We start from the raw sequence: 12,232 nt of genomic DNA, 5'->3' as shown, positions 1-12,232 counted from the left end.
CTTCATATGAATTCAACATAAATGTTTGTGGCAGAATGCTGATACCATTAACAACAATTCGTGTTATGAGACCACGCTGGATTTCCCTTTTTATTCTGGAGACACAATGCCTTGATAAAACTGATGAGCTTATTTGACAGTGTTTGAAAATTCACCTGTATAGGTGGTGTTGAGTATTGTGACAGCTTTTGAATATGTTGACCAAGGTGATGGTCCAGTTAGAACTTGGTTAAAAGCCTGACTTGATCTCATAAGAGCTCATTGATACCATCCTCAGAGTTTGCATTGTGAAGTCTCTTGATGTTTTTATTCTTTATATTTGAGCAAATATACATTGTACCTTTCTTCTCATTAGAACTTCTGTCAGTTTTGGAGGTGTTTGGTTTTTTTTTTTGTTTGTTTTGTTTGTGTATTCCCCCTCTCCCCGGTTCTTAGGCCCCTATTTCCATTTGTGGTTTTGGGAAGGATTCTGGGAGAGGTCATGTGAAACAGTGTCTGCAAACATCAAAGGCAAATCTATTATGGTTCTTAGTTTGTCTCTTTCATCCTAAAAGCATGCCAAGAGTGGTCATAGGAGCCTTATGGAAGTGTTGGAGTAGAGCGGAGAGGGTGGTTAAAAACAAGAAGTTGCATCTGTGAGCAGAAATAGAATGCTGACAGGATTTGAGTGCGGATTGCAGTGGATTTAAAGATGCACTTTTTTCCATGTGGCTGCCTGCACAGTCTCATCCTCTCTTGTGTCAAAACCACCTTCTTAACAATGTTTCTTTTTCTTCATGGCAGTCTTTGTATCTCATTCCCAATTCAGCTGAAAGTACCAAGGTTGCTGCCTACTTTTTTAGGTTGAAATAATGGCTAGTGGAAAAGAGAAGGAATGGTGCTGGAGTATAAAGCCACTGATAAGATTTTGTACTTCCAGTTGATAAGCCCTAGTTACTGGATGGGGAAATCTACAAAAGAGTTGTTGATAACAGCACTTTAAATAACACTGGAATAACAACATGTAAATGATTCTGAAACTGTGCTGGTTGTGTCCCTTGTCCCTTCAGACTGACAAGTTCCACAAGGCACGCCCACATGAGAAAGGGTTCCTGTCGGCAGAGACTTCAGGGGCTTCCTCACATCTGCCTGTAGCCACAGCATGGTACCATGGAAAGAGGATGGAGTAATTAATAATTAATAAGATATCTACATGCATATAGGAGCTTAAATATATAATTGACAATATTTATTAAAACACACCTAAATTAATGTTTATAAAGACTAATGTTTCAGGTGTGTGCAGTAACACAAAGTAATAAAATCAAGTCCACTAGTACTTCTACAAATCAACCCTTAATTTTACTCTTTTAAGTAGTGTAAAAAGAGTTTAAAAGTGTTTCATAATGTAAATAGTTAATCAGGATGCATTGGGACTAAATCTTTTCCTGTGAGCAACAGATGCTGCTCCCCAGCATTTTAGTGATTGTTTAATGCTGGACTATCTCTTATGATAACTCATTTTTTCTCTTTAGTGAAAGAAAGGGTTGGCTTTCTGAATCATCTGAGCAGCTGGCCCCTAGGAAGGAAAGAAAGCAAGCTAATCCATTAAGTGAATGGTAGAATCTAGCAAATTGTATCAATTAGAAATCCTTTTTAAAAATTCTCATTACTCAAGAGTCTGGCAGAGCCACATCTAGCTAAGTGGTTTCTGTTCCCTACAAAGGCTGGAAGTGTGGTCTATGAAGAAGAAATGTCACAACTGAAGCAGGTATTCTGCTTAAGGGCTGCTCAAATGGGCCTCAGAGTGCTAGGGAACAGTCTGGGCAAGCTGAAGAGGAACAATTCATTCTGCAAGAACCATCACAATTGACTTGGGAGTCCCAGCTCTCTGTCAGTCTTACTTAACTGGCAGTATTGAGAATTTTATCTAGTTCACACTAAACAAAATGGGAAAATAGCAAATGATAGTGTAGGAAAGAAAACCTGATATTGAATACATTTTCAGTTAATGTATTTGAGAAATAGATTTTAGGACATTTTTTCTTCTTATTGCATATGTGGTAGGAAAATAAATTAGGATGGGACAACATTGACAAGTATCTCAAGCATTTTAACAGCATAAAAATGGAAATAATGCATCATGCCTACAGGATTTCTTTGAGTGAATAAATAGATGTAGCTATAGGAATCCTTTTTGGCATGCTATATTTCAATGTTTATTTATTTACTCCATTACAAGAAGTGAGAAAATTCTATCCTTGACACTGTATATTCTTTTGCTAGTTTGTAGAATAAGTGAGTGAAATCTTTTTCTGTCAGAGTGTAGGTATTCCTGTTCTGAAAGACTGCTAGAACACTGTCCATGAAATTTTCATTGATCTACCCATGGTGGAGAGTCTCCTTGTACAGAACGATTTCAGTACATTAAAGCACCACATCCACTGAGTTAACTGTGGTGTCTGATCTCTTGATGCCCCTCTTGAATCAATAATTTTAAAACTTAACCTATTTCTTATCCTGGGGTTGGAATCCGTGTACTTTTCCCTCACAAAGAAAGGTTTACAGTGAATTGTAGAAATGTTCAGATAAACAGCTGTGCCAACCTGAACTATGTTGAACATCTTTGGCTTTCATTCCTGGAGGAAAGACAACAAATTCAGCCTGTAGCTTACTGTGTGTTTACTCATCTCACAGAGAGTCTTTGAAAGGACAACAGTATATTATGTTTTCTTCCAGGGATATGGCTCTTAGTCTCAACTTCCTCTCGGTTCTTGGAAGAGATATAGATTATCTGGTACCTAGGTTAAATCAAGTTCATCTCATTTGAGGACTTTTCTTTATCAGACCTCTTCAGAAGGTAAGATTAAAGTATACTATCTTAATGGAAAAGAGCTTGGAAAGGCTGGGTGCTTACAGAGTACCAGCACTAAAAATCTCTCCCTGCCTTCTCTTGGCTAATTTTCTTTTCTACAGAAGTCTCATATACCATGCCAAGAATATACAGCTATAAATATTCCTTCAATGTTTCTCTATTGCAATTTGTAGTGTACAATTGAAATGCCTGATGTCAAGAACTAAACTCTGAGTCTACATGGGAGACATGATGCAAGATTCTTTGAATTAACCAGAAAACAAAACCCCACCAAATTTAGTACTTTGAGGGTCTTTAGGGACTTTTTAGGGACTTTTCTACAAGGAATCAGGTCCACTTAGATTTAACTAGTTTTTTGTTTTTGTTTTTTTTTTTTAATAATTAAAAGTGAATTTTACTGGCACATAGGCAGAAAAAATATAGGCATTATTGTCAGGCTGTAAAAAGGGTACAGTTTGTCCTGTGCCTGGGGACTGCATAGGACTCCTCATCCTCAGGGAGCTCTAGTCTCCAATCCATCACACACATACCTGCCTGTGCTTCCACTGGGGCATAAAGTTAGGGAGAGGAATATAGGATATGTTCATACTTATCTTCTCTTTTCTATCCTCTGGGGACTTCAGTACCAAATACAGATGGAAATCAGCAGGCAGCTGTAGCTTTATGAGGGGATGCACCTTTCTTCTACTTGCAGAAGAGGTTCCTTATATCTGGGTCAATCCACTGTTGTATTGTAGTGCTTGTAGCCAGCATTGGGCTGGCCTTGGCCAGCTGCCAGGCACCCTTTGCAGCCTCTCTCTACCCTTCTCAGCTGCACAGGAGGAAAAACCACAATAAAAAAGCTCATGAGTCAAGATAGAGGGAGATCACAAAGCCAATGTATCATTCAGCAATGTTCAGTTCTGATACCCTTTTTCAGCAAAATGACATTTCTGTCATGAGTGCAAGAAGGCAAATGAAAAAAATTATTGTACACTACAGCCCCAGGGGTTCCCAAACTATTTGGATTGTAGAAAACTAGGTATAAATTTGTTATGCCTGTAGAAAACAGATCTGGTGTCTTAATGTTGGCCTGAGCTGCTCAACAGCACTTAACACCACATCAGCTAAAGAAGGAAATATATTGTCTACTAGAGGAGAGTTTTGTTTTACTTATTATATTGAAAATACAGAAGACAAGTATGAAAATGAGAAAACAAGTGTTCCTCATACCAGTCTCAATTTGGCTGTCATTCAGATTTTCCCTCTGGAATCTCTGTGGAGGCTTGGGGGCTAGCTTAAGAAATGCTGCCTCCTGGGTTGCAAAACATAGTTTGCAAAACAGAGTTTGGGACCAAGGGACCAAGAAGTCAACTTCATGTCACTTTGCTTCCTATATTCTGTCATTTGGAGTCAAACTAATAAATGGGATACCAGTTCTCTATTTTTTTTTTACCCTGGCTTTCTTGCCAGGGAGATTTCCTTTTGAGATAGACACATTCACCTCCTTATATTTTTTCTCCAGAATTTATTTCCTGATTCTTAACTTGCCCCAAGAATGCAATTTCTGGCTTATGTGAGATATATCTGTGATAACTTATAGTTCTTTCCCCATTCTTTGAGATTGAGATACAAAAAGCAAATGCAGCAAATTACTCCTTCTCCTTTGCTGAGATTGTCCTTCCTTTCCAAACTCTTACTATGAATTATTTACCATGAGCCATATTCACTGTGTACAGATCTTATACATCTTATCTCTTTATCCCTGGTTCTCAGCTTTTCATACATTATGCCTAACTGAGTGGACATGAGAGCACTTATGTTTTCCTGGATGCAGGAACCTGGATGAAGTGACAGCCCCATCTCAGGGCAAGCATGGGCCAATGTTTGCTTTGCTCCTTCCACTGGCACAGTGGCAGCCAGGAAGGGCTCAGGCCTGTGGTCTAGGGTGAGCTGTGGCACACTCTGGGCAGAGTCCCCACCCAGGCAGCTGTGTGTTCATACACCTGAGCTGTGTGTTCATACACCTGAGGCATACCATTGCCAGCAGGCTTGATGTAGCTGCAGAGCCATAGCAAGGCAATATTACTAATATAAATGACAGATCCTGCATTTAGAGTGGAGGTTTTTCATAACTTCTGCTTTTTCAAAGTACCTTTCCTGTCTGTTCTTTATCAGTTTTGGTGTTTCTGCTGTCATAAGTCTCAAACTGGAAATATATTAGTTGTAACAGCTCAGTGAATCATTCTTTTTCTTATGTTTCTTTTTGCAGATGGTCTAATAGCTGAAATTGAGAAAAAAATTACAGAAGCTTTTGAGGTGTTTGACCGTGAATCCAATAAAACTGTGGATGGCAGGTTTGTAAATATATTCACAAATATATTACAGACTCTCAGTAGAGATAAACAACTCCCTAAACTGGCATCTGCTTTACCAGAAAATGTCATAGAAACTGTTCTTTTCACCCTGTTTGGACGAGTATGTTTGTAGTGGATTGACCTTGGATGGATGCCTAAAAATTCTTGGATGCTTTTAATTCTGGTATTTTTAAAGTTTGAATATTTGACAGTGCTACTTGAACTTAATTTTAACATAAACATTCATACACGTATAACTTACATTATAAAATGCATAAACCACATGTATATGTCTCAGGTAGCAGGCTCTGAGGTTATAAGGTGTTGTCATGAAAGTTTACTGGAGTAGTTTTTCATATTTATAATTACTATTTTCAAAAGAATATAATTTCAATTATAAATCAGTTGTTGAATAGAAACACTACAATGGAGTGTGAGAACTGGTGAAATTGTTGTCATTAGACATTCTGCATGAAGACAAATTGAAAAGCATATTTAAATGTTCTGAACAGCTTTTCTGTATTACAGAGAGGAAAAGGAGGTGCAAAATATTTATGTGATGGTTGTAGCATTGCATTTTTACTAATGATTCTAAATTTAAGAAATTGCAGGTATTCCATAGAAGTAATGGTTTTTCAGCTATACCAAATGGGGAGAATATCAGGATATGTCTCCATACTCAGTATAGTTGCTGTTCCCTTGTCCATAGGGCTCTGCAGGGGAGAGTGATCTCTTAAATCTCTTGGTCTGTGCCCAGGGAGGAGCCTGATGACCAGGGCTGGAGCTGTCCCGATGCCCCCTGGTGCCCGCTCCTGGCTGGGCAGTAGGGTGAGCCCTGGCTGCCCAGCCTGGGGCAGAGCCCCCACCAGTACCACCCCCAGCCCTCACTGCATCATGGCATACTCACTGCTTGTTTGTTCGTCTGCAGTCTTGGCTAGACAGCTGTAGAATTTTCTCCACTTCTCACTCTGTTATATATGCATATACAGCTTGGGAGCATGTTACAGCAATGAAATGATACAAGTAGACTTTTTAAAAAATGTATTCATTCAGACAGGGGACATCCAAAAGTATATTTAATGTAGTAAATGCACAATTTCACATTAACTTTTGTGTAGTACGGGTACAGACAATGAACAAAAACTTACTGTCTAATTATTCCTAGGTTCATATTGCAGGGCTGTATCAGAAATGGGATTATTAATGGCTGATTATCTTGTATCAGAAGGTGGCAGCACAGCACAAGTCTTAACCACAATTGTAGCTGTATCAGTGTTAATGCCTGAAATATCAGATATCTGTGAAGAATGGAAAATGATACTGGTTTGACAAGCCAACATAGGTATTCCATGACTCCTAGTACAAATTAGTAAGACATTAAGCACTAGGAAGATGGTATTTTTCATGAATATTTAGTGTTCTTCAGTCAAGGACTTTTGTGATATTGCAAATATTGTTATTAAAAGTGTTATATGTAAGGTGAAAACCATGAACCCAAAATTTTCATTGCGTCTGTGTAACAAAACTTGTATGGTCATAACCTTGATTTTAACTATTGTTTTTGTATTCTAGTAACTACACAGCAGAAACTGCAGTTGCTGAACTAAGTGAGAAGAAGGGGCTGGGAGCAAAATAGTTTCCTATCAGGTCCTTTAAAGTCCATGTTATTACCAAATGGGTCCTGACTTTTTTTACCACAAGCACTTCAAGCAAAATCCTCGTGCTGGCATGCAGGCAGACTGCCAGATAGAGCATCCAGCAGTGCCAGATTTTGCAGACTCTTCTAGGGTCTGACTTACCTCAGTCACATCACAGTTCTGCTGGGTGTGAGTGAAGTGAGGCAGGAGGGTGATGGCAGCATTCCCATTCCTGGCAGTCTGTGAGAGCAGAAACAGTGTGGGACAACAAGGACGCAGGATTTGTGTTGGATGTTGCTCTGGTGGAGGCAGGGAATAATTACAAATAGCTGGAAAATATGAAGGAGTGCAGGAGTGAGAACAACAAATGCAATATTAGACATACTAGAAGTAGGATTATGTCTAAATGAGTGACCTCCCTGAGGCCATTGGCCATTCACACCCATAGGGGCAGGGTCCTTTGAGTAGATGGTTTAATTTCATAACACATGGATATGTGAGTTTTGGTTTTGCTCTGTAACTAGTTTTGTGCAGCCAGCTTTTTTCTCTCTTTTGTCTATTGTAGTGCTTCTCACATTTTCAGTCAGGATGGGAACTCCTTGGGACCTGTCTGAGGAGGTCATAGACTTATAAATATAATTTTGCGTATGCTTAGTGTGCTGCATTCAGGGCCTTACAGTTGTAAGAAGATTTTACAAAAATCATTTCTCCTTGTACTACCATTTTATTAGGCAATCTGATTTTTGCACAAAATGGAAAAATTTACCACTGGTCAAGATGAAGGAACCACAGAGGTTTGGATCATGAGAACCACTGGCACTGTGAATAGATATTCAAATGTGCTTAAATTTCTGTGTTGTTGAATTGAATTGTAAGTCTCAAGCTTCATTAATGCTTCTGTTATTTTTTTAAAATCATACCATAAGTCTCATTAAAGCTTCATTACAGCCTTACAATAATTTTGTTTCTAGTCTGTGACATTGTTCATTTGAGACTACTTTGAGGCATTGCGAGTTTGGTCAGAATTTTATTTAGAGCCTCAGAACAGCTGCACCAGATTCAGCAGTAAATGAAAGCTATGAATATACTTACAGCATAAACAGAGTGGTGATAAGCCACTTTGTTGCTCTGTTTGACTCTCTGAGAGCACAGGATGGGCATACTTCTTCACCTTTTGTAATTGTTCTTTAATGCAGATAGAATTTGTATCTTTATAGCATTTAATGGAAGTATGTATTTTATATGTTACTTTGCATCTCAGTAGATTTTCAAGTGATTTGTTAACTACAGATATATAGACTTTACTGAAAATAAACATTACAATTAGAGAACAGCAATGTGAAAGTAACTTGCACACAGTACAGTGCAACACAATATTAAAGAATTTTTTAGTGAAATTGCAAGAACAATTTCAAGGAGCTTCAGAATATTTTATGTCTGAAAAAGCAGACATTCCTTGCTGAGACATCAACTTAAAATTCCAAATAGATTTTCTTGTGTGCCTTTATGTGCACACCCCTATATGCAAGCTCTAAATTGGTATCTGTATTTTCAAAAGTCTTGTATTGCATACTTATTAACAATGATCTTCCTTTCTTTCTCCCTTTCTCCCTTTCTCCCTTTCTCCCTTTCTCCCTTTCTCCCTTTCTCTCTTTCTCTCTCCCTTTCTTTCTTTCTCCCTTTCTTTCTTTCTCCCTTTCTTTCTTTCTCTCTTTCTTTCTCTCTTTCTTTCTCTCTTTCTTTCTCTCTTTCTTTCTCTCTTTCTTTCTCTCTTTCTTTCTCTCTTTCTTTCTTTCTCTCTCTCTCTCTTTCCTTCTCCCCTTCCCTCTCCCCTTCCCTCTCCCCTTCCCCCTCCCCTTGCCCCTTCCCTTCCCTTCCCTTCCCTTCCCTTCCCTTCCCTTCCCTTCCCTTCCCTTCCCTTCCCTTCCCTTCCCTTCCCTTCCCTTCCCTTCCCTTCCCTTCCCTTCCCTTCCCTTCCCTTCCCTTCCCTTCCCTTCCCTTCCCTTCCCTTCCCTTCCCTTCCCTTCCCTTCCCTTCCCTTCCCTTCCCTTCCCTTCCCTTCCCTTCCCTTCCCTTCCCTTCCCTTCCCTTCCCTTCCCTTCCCTTCCCTTCCCTTCCCTTCCCTTCCCTTCCCTTCCCTTCCCTTCCCTTCCCTTCCCTTCCCTTCCCTTCCCTTCCCTTCCCTTCCCTTCCCTTCCCTTCCCTTCCCTTCCCTTCCCTTCCCTTCCCTTCCCTTCCCTTCCCTTCCCTTCCCTTCCCTTCCCTTCCCTTCCCTTCCCTTCCCTTCCCTTCCCTTCCCTTCCCTTCCCTTCCCTTCCCTTCCCTTCCCTTCCCTTCCCTTCCCTTCCCTTCCCTTCCCTTCCCTCCCCTCCCCTTCCCTCCCCTCCCCTCCCCTCCCCTCCCCTCCCCTCCCCTCCCCTCCCCTCCCCTCCCCTCCCCTCCCCTCCCCTCCCCTCCCCTCCCCTCCCCTTCCCTCCCCTTCCCTTCCCCCTTCCCTTCCCCCTTCCCTTCCCCCTTCCCTTCCCCCTTCCCTTCCCCCTTCCCTTCCCCCTTCCCTCTCCCCTCTCTTTCAGAGAGATTGGTTGCATTATCAGGTCACTGGGTTGCTTCCCAAATGAGGCAGAAGTACAGGAACTGCTTGCAAAGGTAAATGTTTAGATCTGCTTTATTTTTATTTCAGTCTTCAACTTGCAGAAGTTTGGCCCTTCTACCTTGCTGAATGGGAAATCTAAACTCTTTTCCAAGATGTTGGAAGTGTCATGGAAGTGTTTCCAGCAGAGAGTCTTGTAGGTTGCCCTGAATCAGATCTTTAGGCTGATGAGATAACAATGTTGATGGGTTAAAATGAGGAGTCTTTGATTCTTTTTTGCCCAAAAGGGGACTGTGACACTGTGCCAAGGTGGAGGGACATTTTTAGAAAATGGAGGAAAAACTGACTGATGAAAAAGAATGTCCTAAACCTCAGTCAGATATCCAAACTCTAACCATCTCCCTCTTTTGGACATGCCATGGAAACACATTGCAGGGTTAGGTAGTAAAAATTAGTTCTTGAGCAGGTGTTAAAATTAAACATCAGATTCCAAAAATACCTAGAGGGAAAGCCTGCCATTTTTTGAACTAGGTCCTGTTATTGCTGCCTTATAGCAACCTTTCAACATTCTGTCCTTCATGAGTTCTTTCTCAGTCTTGAGATTTCTGAGTTATAGGTGAGAATCTTTTCTTACTTGATTGCTTAAGCTTGTAAATCAGGCTTCAGGACATGAAACATCATAAAACCTAGCGGTCCTCTCATTCTCTCAAGTGATAGACAATGGTAAGGTAAAGAAATTACATTTCTCCACAGTCTTTCCCTATACTAATTTTTGTCTCCTTACATCATGCTTGTAATAGAAAAGTGGTGTGCTGGTGCCTTGGCATGGTGTAATTGATAAATGGGACAAAGAAGTGAGAAAAAGACTTCATATTCTTTTTGCAAATGGGCATGCTGCTTTAAGGAGTGGACAGTGCTGGAGCTGAGAGGTGGGGGTAAGGATTTTTTCCTATTCTTGTGTAGGTTAGGATGCTGGCAATTGATATCTCATACTGTTTTCTTCCTGCTCCAACAAAAATTTGGATAGTTGCAGTAGTAGTCTCTTCTCACTAGGCTTGTCTGGCCTCTTGTAGATCTGAATTTAGTGTGAGAAGTCTTGCACTAAGTCTTGTGAAAATGATGCAGCTGCTTCAGATGAGGAAGTGCAGAGATCCACTAGAGGAGAAAGCTCTTTTAACATGATACTGCAATCTGTTTGCTCTGGTTCTGTACTCTCAGAACCAGATTGTCTCAGCTCCCACTGACAAACAAGACAAAATGGAAAGAGAAGTTATGGTGCTTAATATAGATGATGTTTTTAGTGTCCCACAGTGACTTTTCTTTACAGCAAGTGAACAGTGAGACTCCTCACTGAAGATACAGATTTGTGAAAAGGGGATGCCTTGACAATCCTGTTCAAGTCCAGGGGAACCAGGAGAATTTAAGGCCTGCCTCATCCTCTGGAAGGGATTGGACTTTTTTTTTTTTTTTTTCCCAGTTTTCAATATTACTGAAAATGTGAGATAAGTAATACATAAAAAGTACAATGCAATGTAGCTATGAGGTAGAAGATTCTTGAGATATAACAGTGTAACATGTATGAAAATGCTGATTATATGAATATTAAGATACAAATACTGCAAGAAGAAAGAATACATTCAGAGTGATGGTTAACCTTAAAGAACACTGCACTAGCAAATAAATATCAAATAATGTTTCATGGTGCTTGTAAATGAAGCTTTGGCATAGGTTTGGTACCAGAACAGCAATGTCTTCTTGTGGAACCCTACGTATATTATGATAATCACATAATTTATGTAAGATGGCACTATAATTGGCTGTGGTAATGCCATTTTATCTTAATCTAGATAAGGTAAAAATTGTGTCTGTTAGCCAGTTTGTAACCAAGCTATTTCCCCAGTATTGTTGCCCATTTCTGTTTTTCACTACATGTGTCTCTGTCATCTCATCTTCCTATTAGCCTTATTGCTAAACTAGCACATGCTCCCATCACGTTATTAATATCTGCAAAAACAGTATTCATATAATTATGTAATCTCTATAAATGATAACGTTTCTTATATTGCCTTAGACTCAATTTTGTACTTAATATCATATCTCTAGGCCTACTTACAAAGCTAAGATTAAATGCTAAATCTAGAGATGGTGGAAACTTACCTAAGGGTTACTACAATGCCTGGAGTTCTGTACAGTGCTCTGCCTGGTAACTCTGGAGGATGTTTTTGTTTCTTTGTATTTCAAGTACCCCAATATTATGGCTGAAAGAACAGAGATACAAAACATAATAGGTGCTACAATACAGTTGTTGTGGGAGGTGTGGATGTTCTCAAAGGAAAGGAATAGAGTGAAACTCAGAGTCTGAACAAGCAAATAATGTTACTGTGAAAAGAGGAGGAAATACAGAAAAAGAAAAACGGGAATTAGAAATGAGGTGTAGAGTGAGCATGGGGAAGAGTAAGAAGTGTTAGAAGTAGGATTAATTTTAACTGCTCAAGATGCTACTGGATCTATAGACACTCTGAAATGGCAGCTGTTTGTTCCATGTCAGAGGAAGCTGAGGTTGCTGATCACCTCCCAGGACAAAGTTTTGCCAGGTATTTTGTTACATATTTTCAATCAAGCAAGCAGCAAAACAAGTGATTCTGTAATGGTAAAAGGTTCCATCTGGTTTAGAATGAAGCATGGAACATCTTTATTTCCTTGCTGAAGATCCTTACTGCTAGGCTCACGAAATAGAAGGCAAAATGTGTTTTTTCAAGCCAGTGTCCACTCTAAATCAGCAAGACATGATGGCTGTCTTGCCCCTTCCAGAGCA

At 39.9% G+C, this 12,232-nt stretch overlaps 1 protein-coding gene and 1 long non-coding RNA gene across 8 annotated transcripts in view; one reads left to right on the top strand and one right to left on the bottom strand.

The window, feature by feature from the left end:
- EFCAB2 (EF-hand calcium binding domain 2) overlaps positions 1–12,232 on the top strand; it is a 42,134-nt gene that overhangs the window by 20,979 nt on the left and 8,923 nt on the right. For 5 of the 7 annotated variants that reach the window (XM_072927232.1, XM_072927233.1, XM_041715287.2 and 2 more), the window contains exons 2-3: positions 5,106–5,190; positions 9,401–9,473. In XM_072927232.1, the coding sequence (XP_072783333.1) occupies positions 5,106–5,190; positions 9,401–9,473 (158 nt within the window). Of the gene's footprint in view, positions 1–5,105; positions 5,191–6,762; positions 6,798–9,400; positions 9,474–12,232 lie in introns of all 7 variants that reach the window. The other 2 variants (XM_072927236.1, XM_072927231.1) reach the window with 2 other exon arrangements.
- Positions 2,959–11,977, bottom strand: LOC115494423 (uncharacterized). Its single transcript, XR_012055165.1, has 3 exons — positions 11,575–11,977; positions 6,339–7,156; positions 2,959–3,665 (listed from the first exon to the last, which is right to left on the bottom strand). It is a non-coding gene; the product is annotated as an uncharacterized lncRNA (long non-coding RNA).

This window comes from Taeniopygia guttata, chromosome 3 (genome assembly GCF_048771995.1).
Source record: "Taeniopygia guttata chromosome 3, bTaeGut7.mat, whole genome shotgun sequence".
Classification (NCBI taxonomy): Eukaryota; Metazoa; Chordata; class Aves; order Passeriformes; family Estrildidae; genus Taeniopygia; species Taeniopygia guttata.
The sequence above is the reverse complement of the archived record's forward strand: the minus strand, read 5'-3'. Positions and strand labels throughout refer to the sequence as shown.